The 20,580-nt window shown below is 34.0% G+C and overlaps 1 protein-coding gene across 2 annotated transcripts in view; it reads right to left on the reverse strand.

The window, feature by feature from the left end:
* LOC140050242 (sushi, von Willebrand factor type A, EGF and pentraxin domain-containing protein 1-like) overlaps positions 1–20,580 on the reverse strand; it is a 45,208-nt gene that overhangs the window by 7,934 nt on the left and 16,694 nt on the right. The window contains exons 12-34 of one of the 2 annotated variants that reach the window (XM_072095352.1): positions 19,741–19,960; positions 18,892–19,053; positions 18,343–18,504; positions 17,246–17,407; positions 16,685–16,936; positions 15,997–16,151; positions 15,338–15,623; positions 14,871–15,135; positions 14,063–14,273; positions 12,404–12,554; positions 11,801–11,929; positions 11,510–11,626; positions 11,337–11,374; positions 11,053–11,151; positions 10,143–10,194; positions 9,444–9,680; positions 8,928–9,170; positions 8,102–8,344; positions 7,241–7,483; positions 5,786–6,022; positions 4,900–5,142; positions 4,272–4,514; positions 2,100–3,214 (exon numbers count right to left, since the gene is read on the reverse strand). In XM_072095352.1, the coding sequence (XP_071951453.1) occupies positions 2,604–3,214; positions 4,272–4,514; positions 4,900–5,142; positions 5,786–6,022; positions 7,241–7,483; positions 8,102–8,344; positions 8,928–9,170; positions 9,444–9,680; positions 10,143–10,194; positions 11,053–11,151; positions 11,337–11,374; positions 11,510–11,626; positions 11,801–11,929; positions 12,404–12,554; positions 14,063–14,273; positions 14,871–15,135; positions 15,338–15,623; positions 15,997–16,151; positions 16,685–16,936; positions 17,246–17,407; positions 18,343–18,504; positions 18,892–19,053; positions 19,741–19,960 (4,761 nt within the window). In that variant the 3' untranslated portion in view covers positions 2,100–2,603. Of the gene's footprint in view, positions 1–2,099; positions 3,215–4,271; positions 4,515–4,899; positions 5,143–5,785; positions 6,023–7,240; positions 7,484–8,101; positions 8,345–8,927; positions 9,171–9,443; positions 9,681–10,142; positions 10,195–11,052; positions 11,152–11,336; positions 11,375–11,509; positions 11,627–11,800; positions 11,930–12,403; positions 12,555–14,062; positions 14,274–14,870; positions 15,136–15,337; positions 15,624–15,996; positions 16,152–16,684; positions 16,937–17,245; positions 17,408–18,342; positions 18,505–18,891; positions 19,054–19,740; positions 19,961–20,580 lie in introns of those variants that run through there. The other variant, XM_072095351.1, reaches the window with a different exon arrangement.

A 20,580-nucleotide genomic window follows, 5' to 3' on the forward strand; every position in this document is an offset into this window, starting at 1 on the left:
CCTTATTTATTGTATCTCCCGGGTTTAGTGACGACACATAAAGTAACAATGAGAGAATTAAACCACAATAGGTTCTGAAATTAAAACACAGTGGTCAATATCGGAAGCAAATTAAGTGTCAGCATAGTTTTACATATGATGTCAATATAATTGGTTAGACTTAGGCATGTGATGCTGTATCACGGAATTTGCCTATGATAATTTTAGATACAGCACCGAGAATCGGCTACTGGAAGAAATTAATAGACGGTTTATAGTGGCTCGACGCAACTAATTCACGACGACGGTTAGGCTAACTCACCCACATGTATGCTAATTAAGTGTCACATTGTTTTTTCAGAGTTCTTCTTTCTTTTTACATGAGACATGCAAATAATTAAATTAGGCCTACATAGCGCGCGATAACATTTTACTACTGTTACTTAATAGAGATTTCATTGATTAAATTTCATTGATTAAATAAATGCTGGTACGATATCACGGTACATCTCAGTTTATTTTAATGCTCCGATGTATGTCTCGAGAAATATTTATTTGTCGTTGTTTAAAAATAAGTTGCTTCCGTCTACCATATCATCATCCATGTTTAGATTTCTTCATTATTCAATTACGCGTCTCTCAAGCCTCTAAAGTTGAATTTGGAAACTGTCCGGGCGTTGTCACATTTAGCATTTCCTCGAGAATCGCACCTCAGTATTTCCTTATTCCAGTACAAGTTATCTGGGCATGTTTTTAAACGATATCCGCAGTAGCTACAATGTATATATTTCGAACAATCCAAGGGGTGGTTGAGCGCAGCTCCATATCGATGGCTTTTGCATAGATTGAGCAAGTCAACGTCAGCTGTGGATGCAAGATATTAATTGTTAGTGTAGGGTGCCTGTGACATGGTTCGTGCAGTGAGACGTGGAGTGGAGGTGAACAGGCAGAGAGTCAGTAGAGTTTGCAATGAGACATGTAGGCCTACAGTACATGGAGGGGAGGTGAAAAGGTACAGAGTCAATCTCCAGTTTTAAAAACAAAGAATAAGAGTTGAGAAAAAATGAGAACACGATTCAGGAATTACAGTAATGAATAATACTCTGTCAACATGTAGCCTAACTGTCGCCACCATGAGCTCCATCCATTTCAACTCATCCCCCCCTCCCTCATCAAACAGTTACGGCGTCCCCACCCAATCGGAGCAAAACCTCATCAAGAACACACCACCAATCAAATACGACCCATAATGAAATTACAAATGAACTATTATTAAGTGCAAAGAACAATTGTCACTCATGTAATACATATGTTATTGGTATAATGTTAGCAAATATTTTAATGGTTATACCAAGTACAATAATAGTTTATGAGTGAGATACCTTTAAACCAGAGACGCGAGGAGATCGTGCTCGGAATGTGCCCAGATGTTTCAACTAAAATCGGCACTTGAAAAGGCGGACTTGAAAAGCCTAATTAAAAACCTGCGGTGATTTTTATTTTTAAATTAAATGGTACTATAATTTATGACTTCTGAGAAGAAACTCTATAAACTGTATGTCAACCGTTGTATTGACCAATAAAACAGTAAAGAAATGGAAATGGAAATGCTATCAAATATTGGCTCACATGTGCGAAATAAACGTTCATAAATATTTTAATATTTTTTTATAAATAGTATTATAATCGTATACACATAAATAATGCATATTTAAAAAGATAGAATCTCGACCAAACCAAAACAGAATAAAGTATATATTATTCAACGATAAACATAAATATTTCAGATTTAAATTTAAAAAGATAACTTCTTTTCATTTTTCTTTAAAATGAAATACATATTATTCAACGACAGATGGTTAAATAAATCATCATTAATTATGATGAATACGATGAATACGATTATTACGGATTAGACAATCTAAGATATAATCGCACTATTGTCCAACAGTAAACAAGCATTTTTAACGTCATTAACCATGACCATTTGCAAAAAAACGCGAAGCGGACGGATAGATACAAACTGTACGTGGGACAAGCTACGCGGTTTCCGTTTTAGCGTCACCGCTCGTCTGTGTAAACAATTCAGATTTAACAAACAAGACAGAGAAGCGTTTTATTTCAGAAAAGCTCAATTTTATTGACATATTTCAGAAAATAAAAAATTGCACGATAAACATGACAAAATACTAAATATATAATATTAAACAGAAAACCAAAGCACTATTTTAATCAAAATGTATCTTCATTTCATTGGCTTAATACTGAATAATTTGTAGCAATTACTTCACATCCATGTTTTATTATTATGATAAGTAAGGTTAAAGGTTAAACGGGACTGCTGACTCTTGTAGTTACAGTAATCGTATTACTTTAGCAGTCCCTGACCAATTTCATCTTTGTACATTGTATATATGTTTTGTTGGTCGAATAAATAAATGAAATGAAATTAAATGAAACGACAAATACTTAGAGGCAATTACTTTTTTTTACAAACTGCCATTTTAGCTCCATATCATTTAATAGGGTGATACCATTATAAAAGTAGTGAGATTATGTTATCTAATATTACTCAGTAACAACAAATGAAGATTAACTTATAATAATACTGTGTAAAATTTCATTTAAGGCCAATCACATACTTTTAAGTCGTCTTTCCATACAGTTCCTGGTCCACATATGAAATGATACGCATTGCCGTACGAACACATATACCACATGTTAGGGTCAGCAGGATCCGCAAACATACCATCTCCACGTCCCGTACACGAAAACTCTACTATAGTATTAACGGTCTCTTCAACAGACATCTGTCGATTCTCACAATCCACCAAATGCTCATGGTCGCAGACAGTTTTCTGGGCATGCCATTTGGTACCCTTCGGGCATGTGCGTACCCGTCGGTGGCCCTGCACATGACACAAAACAAACTTGGCACAATCAAAGGGATGTGGAAAATATCCGAAACGCTTTCCTTCGCAAAATGTATCGATGACACGTTTTTCCTCTGCCTTTTTCTCTTCATCTTCATTTACTGGTACGCTTATGATGTCACATTTTGCTATGCTTGGCCAATCACAGCGCCGTATATTCTCGTTCCAATGAAGGCCATTGGGGCATCTTCGTTTGTGGTAGCCGTAATATTTACATTGGATAAATTGTGAGCAATGCAACGGGTGGCCGAACATAAAACCGTAACGTCGGTTTTTACACAGTTTCAGTAAGTCAACATCAGCTGGGGAAGTAAAATATTATTTGTTAGGGTAAAGTGCGTGTGCAGGGAAGGTTCGTGGATTAAATTTTTTAGTACAATTAATTCACAAAACAAGATAACAAGAAACGAAACAACAAAGTGCTGTGAAGACTGTGTTCAAACATAAAGTAGACCTTGTAAGTCTCCCAATAATGGCGGATGGAGCTTCCAGGTATTTTAAGCGACCCCTCATCTTCCGCTATAGGTACGATTTCTCATGATTGGATATACAAAAGAAAAGATTTTGATAGCGCATACATTTCCCTTTTAAACCAACTAAGACCTTTTTGGTCAATTAGCTACTACACCACTCCACGCATTATACGGCCTCCAAATACGTTGGGTCCTCTGGTACAGTATTGGAGGTTTTTTTAACTGCACAAACAGAAACAGCCATTGCATAGCATCCATGCACATTACTAAACCAATTAGCATAAATTTAATAATTTCAAAGTTGTTTATTGACGTTCTTTCCCTAAGGTCTCTTAGGATATCTATCAAGTGATAGTTGCAGAATCTATCACATTAACTATGCCAGGTTCGTTAAGCATGCATAGCTGCGTCAATTACTGTTCGATACTACATAAAGTAATTATAAAACTCCCAGCGACAATAGGATAGGACAGGAGGGTATTATAATTAGAAAATTACAGTACTAGAAAAGTTCAAATATTGGAATTAATAGAACGGAAGTGCTACAACAATTATTAATGATGAAATGTACTATTAAAGAGGACGGCGAGTGGCCAAGCGGTTAAGACAGTGGAACCGTAATACCTTGCCATAATAACATCGGCAAGGGGTTCAAGCCCCTCTCACTCCTGGTGGTAGAACAAGTTTTTTCGGATAAGGACTATAAACCGTAGGTCCAGTGAACACATCTCGCTCATGTGCACTTAAAAGAACCTAGTAGGGGGTTACTCCGGTGTACAAGTATACACACAGCCACTGTCACTCATCCACTTGATTGTCAGCATATGCTGTTTACGGTCACCCTCTATAAATAAGGTGTAATAAAATAAATAAGTAAAGTGCTTACCGATAACTTTGACGTTGAAATAGCATTGGTTCCGATTCCCATACTTATCGATGGCGGTACAATTCACGACAGAGTCTCCGATAATGAAGCGTGAGGGTGACGTTGCGTTGCAAAATGATTGTACTTCTTCGTTAGAGTTATCCGACACATTTGGCGATTCCCAAGAAACTAATCCACGATTTGCGTTTTGCTCGGCGTCGACCGTGATATCATTTGGGCATTCAATAACAGGAGGTTCTTCATCTAAAAGTACAAACAACGTTTAATATGACATTTATATATTATTTTTTATCAATTTTAGAATTTTATATTTTTGCCCTATTGAAATTCCCATTCTTAAAATTGTTATGCCTTGCAAGATTTTATTCTTTAAGTTGAATTTTTTAATTTACATACGTCACATTCAACAGGGGGAATTTCACTAATTAAAGAATGGATAAACTATAATTTATTTTTATAAACTCAAGTCTCATTTGAGGCTTAGAGAGTGGAGTAGTATAGTTACAACCAGGATTGAACCATGGACCTTGGGATTGGAAGGCAAGCATGTTAACCACCAAGCTACAGCTCTATTACATACATTTCTTTAATCAACATCTGAATACATGTAGGATTTTAATGAACTTACCAAAAACTTCAATATCAAACTTGCACACAGCGTAATTTCCAGATCTGTCAATCGCTTCACACATGGTTTCGGTTCGACCAATCGTAAACATGTCCAAGGGACCAGGAGTGCAATCAACCGTTGGCTCGACGCCTGAATTGTCATGCACTCCTTCCAGGCTGAATTTCGGAATAGCCCACGGAACACCACGTCTTGTTGGTATCCTCATTGGAGGTGGACAGTTTATGATTGGCGGCTCAACATCTATGTAAAGAAAATAGTTTTTAATACAACTTTAGAAAAACTATTTGATATCAACTCTACTTGACATGAAAAGGCTAACATAAAGCTCTGTCTACACTATCAAACTAGTTTGACAACAAAAGTGTGATGGGCCAAATATGGTAGTGATATGACATCATCATGTCCATATATGGGCACATCACAATTCTTTGTCACATAAAGTTTGATAGTGTAGACAGAGCTTTAGAGAGGTTTCGATTTTTCTGGGAACTAGTTACATTATGTTAATTTATTGTGTACCTGCAGGGACATTGGGACACAGTTTGATGGATTCTAGGGCCAAACAATGAACAATGACACAATGTGTGTAGATCATACACCAAGGTTGTCACAAATTAAAAACTCACTATTATCTCTCAGCTAGGTAAAAAGAAAAATTAAGTAATAATGTATATACTATATCCTTGCAATAAGACTATATTTTTTTTACTTTATGTTTACATTTACATATATTTTGTAATTGCAATAATTTTGTTTAATGATGACTATTACTTTACTTGTCTTTTGAATGTATATTGTCCCTTACCATGCAATTCAGCAGATTTGCTGCCAATTGGTTTGTTTTTAATAAAGAATAAAGAAAAAGGTCAAATAGGGTCATTACCTTTTACAGTGATGACAAAATAGCATGGTTGTACATTGCCAGAAGAGTCGGTAGCCAAACACGTAACATTAGTGTTACCAATCGGTAACCGTGGAGGCTCATCGCAGGAAACAGTCACAGGTATACGGGAATTATCAGTCGCTTTTGAGACATTGTGAATAGCATTGGCGTAACTCAAAGATGGAAGTGTATTGAGTTCATAACTGGCTGGACACATTATTGTAGGCTTTTCATTGTCTGTGTAAGATAATTAATTGGATGTGAAATCATAGTCTAAAATAGTTCCGACAAAAAAAAAGTAATGTGGCAAAATATGGTAGTAATATGACATCATCGTCTCCATAAATGGGCACATCACATTTTTCTTGTCACATAAAGTTTGATAGTGTAGATATTACTGTACTGTATGTACACAAAGCTCTGTTTACACTATCAAAGTAGTTTGACAAAAAAAAAGAGTAATCTGTCCAAATATGGTAGTGATATGACATCATCGTCTCCATATATGGGCACATCACATTTTTGTTGTCACATAAAGTTTGATAGTGTAGATATTACTATACTGTATGTACACAAAGCTCTGTTTACACTATCAAAGTAGTTTGACAAAAAAAAAAGAGTAATCTGTCCAAATATGGTAGTGATATGACATCATCGTCTCCATATATGGGCAAATTTTGTTTGTCACATAAAGTTTGATAGTGTAGATATTACTGTACTGTATGTACACAAAGCTCTGTTTACACTATCAAAGTAGTTTGACAAAAAAAAGAGTAATCTGTCCAAATATGGTAGTGATATGACATCATCGTCTCCATATATGGGCACATCACATTTTTTTGTCACATAAAGTTTGATAGTGTAGATATTACTGTACTGTATGTACGCAAAGCTCTGTTTACACTATCAAAGTAGTTTGACACAAAAAAAGAGTAATCTGTCCAAATATGGTAGTGATATGACATCATCGTCTCAATATATGGGCAAATTTTGTTTGTCAAATAAAGTTTGATAGTGTAGATATTACTGTACTGTATGTACGCAAAGCTCTGTTTACACTATCAAAGTAGTTTGACACAAAAAAAAGAGTAATCTGTCTAAATATGGTAGTGATATGACATCATCGTCTCCATATATGGGCACATCACATTTTTTCTTGTCACATAAAGTTTGATAGTGTAGATATTACTGTACTGTATGTACACAAAGCTCTGTTTACACTATCAAAGTAGTTTGACAAAAAAAAAAAGAGTAATCTGTCCAAATATGGTAGTGATATGACATCATCGTCTCCATATATGGGCAAATTTTGTTTGTCACATAAAGTTTGATAGTGTAGACATATCAAACAAAATACAGTCAACTATCCCTAAAATCCTAAACAATATATAGACTGACAAACCTATTACTGCATGTACATAAAGAATATCAATAAAAATTAACTTTTAGACTAACCAACAACTTTGACGTCAAAGTTGCATTTCTCGGTGTTTCCGCTTGGGTCTTCTGCAAGACAGTAAACAGTCGTTGAACCAATTTGAAATTGTTGACCACTAATATGGTCACAAGCGACCTTCACAGTCTCTTGTGAATTGTCATACGTAGAGAGGGCGTTCCATCTAGCGATACCATAATCCATTCTGGGTTCAGTGAACATGATGACCTCTGCTGGACAAGTGATGGATGGACGTTGTTTGTCTGGATAAAGAAAATAGAAATTTTTATTCTAGCCATATTAAACTTTCAACATTTATTTTTGAAATTTATAGATTATATTATCTTGTACACTAAATCCCATGTTTTGGGATCATTCTATCCAAGACACATCCCTATTAAGAGGACATTTGTGAAAGCAAAAAAATAAGAGATAATATGTTGTAACACTATGGCCAAACCATAAGAAGACACTCCTATAGATTAGATTAACTATTAGGCTTTTTCTTTTGTTATTTTATATATATGTTTTTATATTTATAAATCCAAAGGCAAATTACTGAAAAAGTGACAATGCTGTGGGTATCAGTGGCTGGATCTCAATGGAGATACAAAATAAAAGCGAAAAGCTAAATCAAAACGAGAAGTAAAACAGCCAGAAAAGTTAGCAGAGCTTTCGGGCAACACTAGCCCTTCATCAGTGCAGTGTTTTTATATTTATATTTATATTTTCATCCTGTAATTGTTGTATACACTGTGGGATGTAAAAAAATAATTAAAAAATATAAATAAAATATATGTTTAATCAAAGGAATACAGCTGAGGGGAACTTTTTTGGTACCAAAAGTGTCCCTCTAGGGATCTACTTTGTTTCCACTATACCTTTAACATCTACATTGAATGCGCACTCCGCCTCGTTCTGTGCCGCATCAACAGCTTTACAGATTACGATACTCAATCCTATATCAAATGAACTGCCTTGTTGCTTGTTGCAACTAACTACTGGTACAAGCTCAGAGTTATCTGTAGCTGTTGGTAATTGCCATGTTGTGGTAACATATTGCTCATCAGGGAATGTGTTTAATTCTATGTCTGATGGACACTGGATATCTGGAGCCTGAGTGTCTGCAAGAAATAATTAAGTTAAATGCAAGGTGCTTTAAAAGTGACAGATTCTAAAATATATTAATTGTCGTATTCGATATTGGGACTTTTTACCATTATTTAATGGAGTATTTTGAGATTATTATTAACGAAAAAGCTTCCATTGTCAACGTTTTCTATTCAAATGATGTTCTGTTGAGAACAATATTTGCCAATTGAATACAAAAAGTACTCAACGAATCTTTATGTTGACAACGAAAGTTCCCATTTGAATACAACAAATGCAATCAATATAATGCTCTGTATGTATGCATTGTACTCCAACCAATAATAGTTTATCCATACTGTAATTGCCGAGTTTTTTGTCGCTGTTGGATGTTTTTCTTTGTAATTTCTTTTTGTTTTTTCTCTCAGCGCTTTGGGACAATCTTTTGATTGTATAAGCGCTATATAAATCGAACAATATTACATTACATGAAGTAAAAACATTTTTTTTTTAATAAATAAATAAATAACAAAAAATTATAATTTCACTTTCATTTTATTCTGTTTAGGTAAATATATTTATTTTCTAAACCCAATTTTTTATATTAAATAAACTCACCAATAATGGTTACATTAAAGGAACATGTTCCGGTATTACCGCTGGAGTCGGTGGCCTGACAGTTGACCTTTAAACTACCAATTGATATGGAACGTCCACTAGTGTGATCACATGACGCTGTTAGCACTTCAAATGAGTTGTCAGCCACTAATGGCGCTTGCCATGTGGCTAAACCGTCGGCCTCGTCCTGATTGGTTGGGAACGTTTGGGATGGTGGGCAGTACAATATTGGGTTTCCAATATCTGTAATAAAAACAGGTTTGAAATACTGTATTCTAAATAAGAAATAATAAAGATTTTGGTAAATTATTTAAAAATTACTAAATTATAAGACAAATATAACTATAACAAATAGAACAAAAAAAAGAGTAAAAAATATATCAAAAAGCGATTGCTGATGAGAATTCGAAACTATAGAAAGGTTCACAAACTGCTACTCATTTCAAGATAAAAGAGTTCTATGAGATTTGAACCAAAACCTTGTGATTGTAAAGCTGCAATTTCGAATTTTTTTACCTGCGACATAAACTGTAAACGAACATGAGGCTGCGTTGCCATATCCATCAGTAGCAATGCAATCGACCTTTGACATCTGGAGCGGCAGATCAGAACCGGACGGTGGGTAGCATGCTGTTTTAACAGTACCAGAGTTATCATTGGCCTGTGGATTTTGCCATGTTACCTGTAGTGTTGAGTCAACGGCTGCTTTTGAGGTGATATTAGCAGGACAGGTAATTGTAGGTGGTACAGTGTCTAATACAAAAATATATCATTTATTTATTGGAGGAAAACTGCAGTTGCAATATTAATATCATTTGTTTATAGTTGCTTTTTCCCAAAATTAACCAATGAAGTGTTTTTTTTTTGTTTTGCTCCAGAAAAATTAACCAATAATTATCTCCTTCAAATCAGATATTATCGGATAAATGTGATAATTTTTACCTTTAATTTGATGGATTGGTTAATTATTGGTTAATTTTTTGTTATTTTGTAATAATAAAGGTTTAACAATGAAGAAAAATCAAGAGTATAAACAACAGAATAGAATAGATAGATATTAATAATGATAATTCTGATGTAACAAATAACAAATCATGTATAAATAAAACAAGGATTTTAATGCTTCAAAAATACTCAATTTTATTGTACTTATTCCAAATAATTATTGTACTGTACTTCAGACAACACTAAAATATTTTAAATAATTGAGCCTACCTGCCACACAACATGTGCAACATCCGTCAGCACAGGTAGATTCTATAGTTCCCTGGTAAAAAGTTATAATTTAGTTAGTTAAAAACTGAAATTGCTAAGATAAAATTTAAGTTTGTACTTTTACGTTTAGTTTAAAGATGTATTGTCCCCCTGAAAATAATTTTTTTTAAAGTTTTTTTGTTGAATATGCCATTTTAATGTTATATAATAGTTATTGACTTCGACCAAGAATTGGATCTGAAAAAAATGTATTTACATTAAAAAAACTGGAATTTATTAAAGCTACAAAATAACCTATTCAAAGTCTGATTTAATTAATCTTTATTTTTCATGTTTTTGGGGGACAATACATCTTTAATGGAATCTGAGAACATATGAAGAATGACTGGGGGTATATATTGTAAATTGGTACACTAGTATTTGTATATTGATGTAAATGGTGTATGTTAATAGAGAGGTTTCACAACGCTACGAATACAATAATGAAAACGGATATGTCATACACACATATTTGATTTTGTAATCCAGTAACAATCTGTTTCGCATGGCAATGAAATATTGAGGGCACTGTCCAAAACAGGACATTAAAAACTGCTACTCATCAAAATTGACCTGGCATTTTTAAATTACTTTTGGTAAATTACTTTCAATAAATCTATAATTATATTATAATCATGAATCATTCTTGATTCAATGCAAAATGTGCAAAATAGATAAAAAAAACTATACTCGTTTTGTAAAATGTAGTTACGAATATGACTGGTGATATTCGTCAACACGAATACGCTTTACGAATATGAAATGGGGATCAGCTCAAAGCTTTCACAAATATGTGACGTATCCATTTTTGTTATCGTATTCATAGTGTTGCCAAACCTCCCTAATGTAGTTTGATAAACTTAATACTTACAACAGGACAACTGATTGGGGGGCATTGATATGGGGTACACGTAATGATACCCCCTTGGCAGGTACATTCCTCACAGCCTACTCGCCAACTTTGATCGTTCTAACAAAATAATAATCTATATAAATATTTTTCATAATGATTTTTAAAATATTTGTCTTTTAATGCTTATTATTGCATTTTAAATTATCAATTTTCATAAGGTCTCAAATTGTTCTGATATGTGAAATAAACTATGAATTTATTTATTGGGTGAACAATTTAGAAAATGTTCATATATTTCTTACCCTGTAAATTATTCCATTTTCTTCACAAAATGATGTATCTAAAAACAAAAAAAGTTAAATGTGAAAGTATATAAAAGTTGAAAATATATATGTTCACAATATTAAAAATGAAAATCAGAAACATTTCGTATAGCAGCATACTTATTATTATATGGAAGACAAGTAAGTATTACCTTTGCATGTGAGTCCCTGAAGGAAATAACCAGGTGGACACTGACATGTAAATGAACCCATGGTATTTGTACAGGTGTGGCTGCAACCGCCATTATTAGTATCGCATTCATTAATATCTGAAAAATAACAAAAAATTAATCATTATAACAAAATCTACTGCAAAAGGTTGTTATTGTTAATGAATGCCTTTCAAATTATGATAGTGATGATAAGTTATAAATATATATAAAAAAACAAGTACAAAAAAGTTAATTAATTTGCCATAACTTATTTTAAAATGTGATACATACCAAACTGACATGTCTTGCCTGCGAAGCCAGATGTGCAGTAACATTTCGCTACAATGCCAGATATGAGACAGCTAGTCCCTTGCTGACAAGTGATGTCACTACATCCAGTAGTGGGCACCACACAGGTTCCTAAAAAATAAAAATATTTTATAAAGTTATTATAAGATTTTGCAACCTTGAAAGTACAGTGGTCTTACCACCACCAGCTTAAAAGATTATATTGTCCCCCTGAAAATGTTTCATTCATTTTAATGTCACATAATAGTTATTCACTTTACCAAAAATAGGATTGAAAAAAAAAATATTTACTTGAGGAAGCTGTAATTTAAAGCAAAAATAGTCAAATTGACTGGAAGTAAATGAGATTTTGGTTGAATTCAATTTGTCTTTTTATAAGTGAAAAACTTTTTTTTTACTCCAAAACTGCAAAATGACCTATTCAAAATCTTTTTTCGATTAACCTTCATTTTTTTTTCTTCATGTTTTGGGGGACAATACATCTTAAGTTTTGCTCATGAAGTGTTTGCAATGACATCAAAGATACAAATGAGCTCAGTTTAAAAGTTTTAACTTTCAAAGTATAAATAAATAATATTATCAAACCTGCAGGTCGTGTTGTTGGCGCAACTGACTGGACATTGCCTGTCAAGCCTTCTTGTACTGCTGCCCAAGCTAAGACATTTCCTGAGAACTTGCAGTCGGTGTATACGGAGTGGATCTCATTAGCAGTCAGAGCATAATCCCATATATTCAGCTGAAAAACATAAGCACATCATTTATTGTACAAGTGTTGTTGCTAACAAACATTAAGCTCATTCAAGCTTTGGATATCTACCTGGGTAAGTTGGTGTCACAGACCAATTATTGGTAAAGTTGGGGGTAAATAATTAAGTCCACCTTAAGGCCTTATCTACACTATCTTTATGTGTCAAAAAAATGTGATGTGCCCATATATGAGCATGATGATGTCATATTACTACCATATTTAAGGATAGCTCTACCATAATTTTGGGACCACTCTTATTTATACTTTATGTAAATGATCTAACAAAGCATGTAAATAGTGTACAGATTAGTATGTATGCAGATGATACAGCTCTTTACGTTGCATCTTCTGATATAAATGAAGTACTTGCAAAAATTAATGAAGATTTTAAAAAAATCAAATCATGGCTAGCAAGTAACAAGCTTAGTCTAAATGTAAATGTTTATATTAGCAAACATTGATCTAAATTTAAACATAGACAATGTTCGGCTACAAAGAGTAAAAAGCTGTAAACATCTAGGTGTTGTTATTGATGAATATTTACTGTGGGATAAACAAATAGATAATGTTAAAAGTAAAGTATTGCCAGGCTTGTACTACTTAAAAAAATCTTCAAATCTCGTCCCAAAACATGTATCTTGCTTAATGTATAATAGTATTATCTCTCCACAGTTTAACTAATATAATAATATAATATTGTGTGGGGCAAATCAAATAAAAAAAAATACTAATAAACTACAAATGCTACAAAACAGAGCAGCCAAAATTATTACAAAAACAAGGAAATACGACTCAAGTACACAAGCCCTGCAAAACTTAAACTGGATAAATCTTAATACTCAACTACATAATAATGAAGCCAAAATGTTATATAAAATATTCCATAATCAAGCACCGTCATATCTAAACGAACTATTTACACCCAAACTAGACACATACAATACAAGATCAAAGGATGTATTAAAATTGGATAAACCCAAAACAGAATATAAAAAAAAAAGTTTTTCATATCATGGTGCTAGTTTATGGAATACTCTAAAAAAACCAATGCAAAATGCCACAAATTTAAATACTTAAAAAAAATTATTGGTGTGATTTATTATTTATTTTGTACTCTTAGCATAAATGTAATTAAGGTTTCTGTTCATATATTTTTGTTCTCTAATTTGTTATTTTTAAAATTTGTTATTTTAAAATTTGTAATGTATTACTGTTAGTTGATCACGGCCTTGTAGAAGAACACCTTTATGGTGACACAAGCTTTTCCGTGTTAAAATAAAGTATTTATTATTATTATTATATATATGGGCACATCAAGTTTGATAGTGTATACAAGGCTAAAGTGGTTTGCATTAAAAACTTTGATAGCAGAAGAGAAATGTAAATGCAATGGTCCATTGGAAACTGAGAATCCTACAGACAATGTTACACTAGAGTCAAGAAAAAAAGAAAAAAAAAAAGAAAAAAGATGAAGACTAAACACAAGTTGTTCTTACCTGGTTTAGAGTACCAATAAATGCCTCATTGCGGACAAATGATCCTCCATAGCTATCCTGTTCCTGGCCTACAACAAAGATTCCTCCTCCTTTGATGACATGGCCGGATTGAAGGCCAGTTCCCTGTTTTTGTAGTACATCATCCATGTAAATAAACCATGATCCGGATAGACTTTCCCAGGTCAAAGCAATATGATGCCAAGCTGAGTTACTGTGAATATTAACATCAGTGTTTAGGGGAGGAGTAGATAAAATTAAGTTGCAAAGGGGCTCCATCTTGGTCCATTTGGTATCCTCTACAACTAGCTGTACTATGTAATTGCATTGGTTGGGATAAGGGTGTTGTGTTACAATTACATATGATTTTAGTGTGTTGCACATCTAAATAGTATATAAGTTAGTTTGAACTTAAATAATATACAAGACATTGTCCATTTTTAAGTTTGAACTTAAATACAATAGAACCTCTATTAAGAAAACACTTTCTGGTCTAAAAGTGTCCCCTTACTTTTAGACCAGAAAGTGTTTTCTTAATAGAGGTGTCCCTGAATAGGGATTGGCCATAGTGTTAAAACATATATTGCCCCTCGTTTGTTAGAAAAGTGTGCTTTTACCTTTTGGGGTGTCCCCTTAATAGAGGTGTAACCTTAATGAAGTGTCCAGTTAAAGTGGTGTCCCCTTAATAGGGGTCTCTCCTTAATGGGTTGTCCCCTTAATGGGGGTCTATCTTTAATGGGGTGTCCCCTTAATAGGGGTGTCCCCTAAATAAAGCGTTCCAAAGTAGGTAATTAAGAGCAAGAAACCATACCTATTTGCTTGAACATATGTAAAAGCTGCCTCGCCATTGACATAGAAACTGAAACTATTGTAATCTTGCAGCGTGAGTGCGTTGTCCACCACAACGCCCATGTCGTCCCTCGTTGAATACGATATCGGACAACCGTAGTTGTCTTTGTCTGCGGTTTTCATCCAAAATGTGATTGTAAACTCGTACAAGTCTGGGATGCCTCCTAACCGGCAATAGTTACTGACACTCGCTGACAGGAAATTTAAATCATAATTTGATGTCAGTTCTGAAATGAAGAAAAAACAAAACATTGTAAATATAACAAGATTAGAAAATCTTAAGGCTGTGCAAACTTAGTTTTATTTATTTACTTCTTTTTTATACAAGCCCGTAACCACAAGGGGTTTGAAGGTTTCAATGAAACTTTTTTTCTTAAAGTGTCCTTTTTAAACAAGAGAACAGCAGAAGTAAATCAGTAACTGACTTACCTGTCTCACAGAATGTTCCAGAAAATCCAGAAACACAACGGCAGAAAAATGCATTAGCTCTGTCCTCACAAACACCACCATTTTGACAGACTACATTCTGGGTGGTGCATTCATCGATATTGACATCACATACAGCGCCAAGGAAACCCGGAGGACATGTACAAGTGAAAGCACCATTCGTGTTTAAGCACGTTCCATTATTCTGACAGGGGGAGTCGTCGCACTCATTTTTATCTTGCTCGCAGCGTGGTCCTGTGTACCCTGGTGTACAGTAGCACGAGAAGCTCTATTAAAAAAAGATTTAATAACAGCAATTTAAAAACTGTCATAATATTTAATTAAATAATTTAGGCATTCTTAAGCCCTTTCTACACTATCAAACTTTATGGGACAAAAAAATTGTAGATGGAGACAACGATGTCATATCACTACCATATTTGGGTACATCAAAATTGTTTGTGAAACTAGTTTACTAGTAGACAGAGCTTTACATTGTTAAGGGAAGAGGGACATCAATGTTGTGATAGGTATGCAAATGATATATTAGAGGCACTACTTTAGCAATAAAAATTGGTTATTTATCATCTGTGCATCATAGTAAAATAAAATACTATATTTAATGTACTAATATACATTAGTTCCTCCAGTAAGTAACTTACGTTAACTTCATCAATACAAGTAGCTCCATTAGTACAATTATGTGTAATGCAATCATTGATATTAACAGCACAGTTTGTTCCTGTAAAACCGGATGCACATTGGCACGTGAAGGAGTTGACAGCATCGATACAGCGTCCACCATTGAGACATGCACCTATGAAAACAAGAGGTTATTGACAATGGTCTACTGAATGGTTTCCATCATACACATATTCATATGCTACAAATCTAAGGTTTTTTCATTTCATTTCAATCTTTATTTCGTTAAAAAGTAAAATATGAGTAAAATAAACAGACAATTAAAAATTACTAATGAAAATGGAACTAAAAAAACTTTAAAATTTGTAATTTATTATTTTATTTATTTATTATTTCTTTATACTGGGTAGAATCTTCAGTCAAAGACTGTTCTCCCAAAGGGCCTAGTTCTGGTTCAGTGGCTATGTGTGACAGCGGCTGTGTGCGTACTAGTACACCGGGCTAACCCCCTAATTGTCTCGAAAGATGTACTATGTTCTTTAAAGTGCACCTGAGCTAGATGTGTACACTAGACCTACAGTTTATAGTCCTTATCCGAGAAAATTCATTCTACCACTAGAACCATGAAGAAATATTTATATAAAAGGTAAACTTAATGGGGATTTTTTTTAAATCTTTGAAAACTATATAATGTCCTTGATTCCATACCTGGTCCACAATCATTGATGTTTATCTGACAATTAATCCCTACGAATCCTACCGCACACACGCAGTAGTATGTGTTTGTTCCATCTAGACAACTGCCACCATTCATGCAAGGATTACTGAGACACTCATTGACGTTGAGGTCGCAAGTAGAACCATAAATTCCGGGAGAGCACGAACACTGGAATCCATCAACCGTGTCGGAACAAGTAGCGTTGTTTTTACACGGAGATAACACCAAACAAATGTCAATATCTGAAATTATTAATATAAAATATCGTAAAAATTACCTAACAAAAACCTTTTAAATACAACAGCACCTTTATTAAAGAGATAGCTTTGAATTGTCTCCTTAGTAGGGGTGTCCCTTAAGTATGGTTTTATCCATAGTGTTAAAATGTACATTTTCCTTTATTCATTTCAGAAGTAAGCGTCCCCTTAATAGGGGTGTCCCTGAATAGGGATATCACAAAGAAGAGATCTACGTATAAAAAAAAAAGTTTCAGTAACCTGAAAAAGCATGATGGTGTCGTATAATTTAACTATTCTACGGCCAAAACTCACCTGCGCATTCCGAAGATGATGCCGCACCTTTAGCAGAGGTTGTAAATCCTTGTTGACAAGAATCGCATGACCTCTGACCTTCGTTGGATTGGTATTCACCAAGAGGGCAGAGTTCGCACGGTTCATAACCAGTTCGAGAGTAGTGTCCAGCTTGACAAGCAACTAAAATTAGAATAAATATTGTTTACTCAATGATGGCATTATGGAAACTCGTCCTGTAAATGAGAGGTTGCTGGTTTAAATCTTAAATCAAGAAAGTCTTAAAACTTAAAACTTGGGCTGGTATCAATCTTTCTGCTTACATCAATATAATTATGAAAAGTACAGTAAATAGTTCTCTAAATTTTAAGGAATGGACTTCCCCATCTAGGATTTAAGGAACAAATCCGGCAAAACAAGTTGCTTAGGCTAATTTTAAAAATGACATTAGCAAGATAAATTAACTTACAAAAGGTTAAGATGATTTTTTTTTCTGATAATCTGACCCCTGACATTTTGGACCAACAGAAAGTCAGGTTTAGGAGAGTTAATTGCAACATGTAATAGGGAGGTTTAGCAATCTTACGAATACGATAACGAAAACGTCACGCACACGTATTCGTTTTTCGTTAGTCAGCAAAAATTTGTTTCACATGGCAACAAAATATTGAGGGCGCCGTCCAAAATATGACTGCGGTAAGTTTGAGCGAAGCGCATGTACGTGTTGCTTGGCTGCCTAGGCCTAGCGTAACATCAAAGCGAGTGAGGACTTTAAAAACTGCTATTTATCAAAATTGACCTGGCATTTTAGTAAATTACTTTAGTAAATTACTTTCAATAAAAGTATAATTATATTATAATCATGAATCATTCCTGATTCAAATGCAAAATGTGCAAAATAGATCAAAAACTAAACTCGCTTTGTAGTTACGAATATGACTGGTGATATTCGTCAACACGAATACGCTTTACGAATATGAAATAGGGATCAGCTTAAAAGTTTCACAAATGTGTGACTTATCCGTTTTCGTTATCGTATTCGTAAGGTTGCGAAACCTCCCTATTAACTGGAAGAAAATTGCTGAAATGCCTAACAAGTTTGAATGATAGTTGCTCACCTGTGCAGTCTAATGCAGACGTAGTTCCAACATTCCACGTTGTCAAACCATCTGGACATCCTGCACACATCGTAAATCTTGGATTTGGTTGGAAAAAGCCTTTCATGCAGGCAACACAGGGTTTTAACCCACTTGAAGACGACGTTCCTGGTTCACAAGGTTCTGGTAATCAACAACAGAAAAAAATAAAAAAATAAAATAGAGAAATGCGATTTTGATCGAGAAGTAAATGTAAAGTTTCAATGGCAATAGCTTTGATATCAATCAAGAAAACATCTTTTAGGTATTAGGAATTTAGGTAGAAGATTTAAAAAATGAGTGATTGCTGTTATTAAATAATAACACAATTGTTTTTTTAATGGAAATACAAATTTATGTTAAAAATAATTGAAACAATTATTATAAAAAAATTTAATTATAAATATTTTTTTTTTCTTTTCCAAAATCAATAAAAAAAAATTCAAAAAAATAAAGAGACTAATAAATTTAGTTACAATTAGAAACAAAGTTTTTTTTAAGTCGTAATATTGACAATACTGTTTCTCTTACCTCTGCATTCAGACAATTGTTTAGTTTTAGTTGTCAGTGTATATCTATTGTTTGGGCACACTTTGCATGTAGTCTGTGCTTCTATATCTTGATACATGTCAATTGGACAATCTTCGCAAATTTCAGATCCAACATCAAAAAATGTTCCAACGGGACAGCTTACTGTAAAACAAATAGTCAAAAAGTAAAGAATTATATATCATACAAATATAAATAATATTTATTTTAGGCACATGTGGCCAACGATTTAAGTCAGGTCTCGAACAGGCATGGTCCAACCACCCTCTAAAATTTGCGCCGTATTCGAGATTTGATGTCATTTTCAAGAGGGGCTTATAGGCATGCCTAGCCTCGACTCCTTATCCAGAAAATGCTGAGCTCCGGAAATAAGTAAGTAAACAAGGATTACCAATAGTAAATTCATTTCTATCAGATACTGTATGGGCTATTTGTGAACCAGTTCACTGGGGCAACTCCCTGCTCGTCTCTCTTAAAGTGCACATAATTGTGTACACTGGACCTACGGTTTATAGTCCTTATCCGAGAAGACTTGTTCCACCACCAGAACTAGGAGCGAGACGGCCAAAAACCCATGCCAATATTGTTGGATCCTCCTGGTGGTCCCTTTTATCTTTAAAAATATGTTTTACTCCTTGTTTGTTTATGAGGTGAATAAAGAGAAATTAACAGCGCCTCTGCCTTAAACGCTCAGCTAAACTAGTTCGACATACAAAGTGTGATGTACGTGCCCAAATATGGTAGTGATATGACAACATTGTGTCCATATATGGGCAAATTTTGTTGTCACATGGGTAATGGTTGGTTATAAATAAATCAATTAACACTAACCACAACTCAGATTCCTTAGAACCTGTCCAACATCGCAATCAATTGTAATCTCTGACATCACAATATCCTGACTGGTTTCTGGAGCCAGAATGTCACCATCCAGTGGGATTGATAGGTTACCTGTTGTCACTAACTTTTGTATTGTGTTCACATATTCTTGTAGGGCACCGGTGACATCTATTTCAGTTTCATCCGGCATGTTGCCCGACATCTTTTGTTGCTGTGGACAAAATAGTTCATCATTTACATACAGTACTGACTACATATCATATACCAAGCCCACACATTTTACACGGGTGTGAAAAACGCGTGACTCGCGTGTAATTAGGTACTAACAATACTGTCCATATTCACTCATGCATTACTGCATTGAGTAATTCAACTGCAGCGAACTGTATTTATAATTTGTTGATGTTTTGTTCATATATATTATTATCATCAAACAGACAATAACTGGAATTACAGTACAGGATAACAGCATTTTATTTAACAAAATATAGGCCTATTTGAAATAAAAAATCGATTTATTTATCATAGTGCAATCATGGAGGTAAAAACCTCCATGAATCATGATGCAATCTGTGATTGAAAATACTAGGCCTAGTTAGTAGGCCTACTACCGGGATCGGAGTACAGTACTACTATTCTAGGCTTTCAGGGTTTGTTTATATATATTTTTAAGTCATATTTATTAAGTATTTGAGAAAACTCATTAAAAAAAACAAGGTAGAAAAGACCCAACAATATCTTTCAAAACACGATCGTTGCTGGTGGCCGAATGACGTACTTTCTGTACGCACCACGTTGTAGAGTTCATCCATTGAGTACACACAGTAATTG

This window comes from Antedon mediterranea, chromosome 5 (assembly GCF_964355755.1).
Source record: "Antedon mediterranea chromosome 5, ecAntMedi1.1, whole genome shotgun sequence".
NCBI classification, from domain to species: Eukaryota; Metazoa; Echinodermata; class Crinoidea; order Comatulida; family Antedonidae; genus Antedon; species Antedon mediterranea.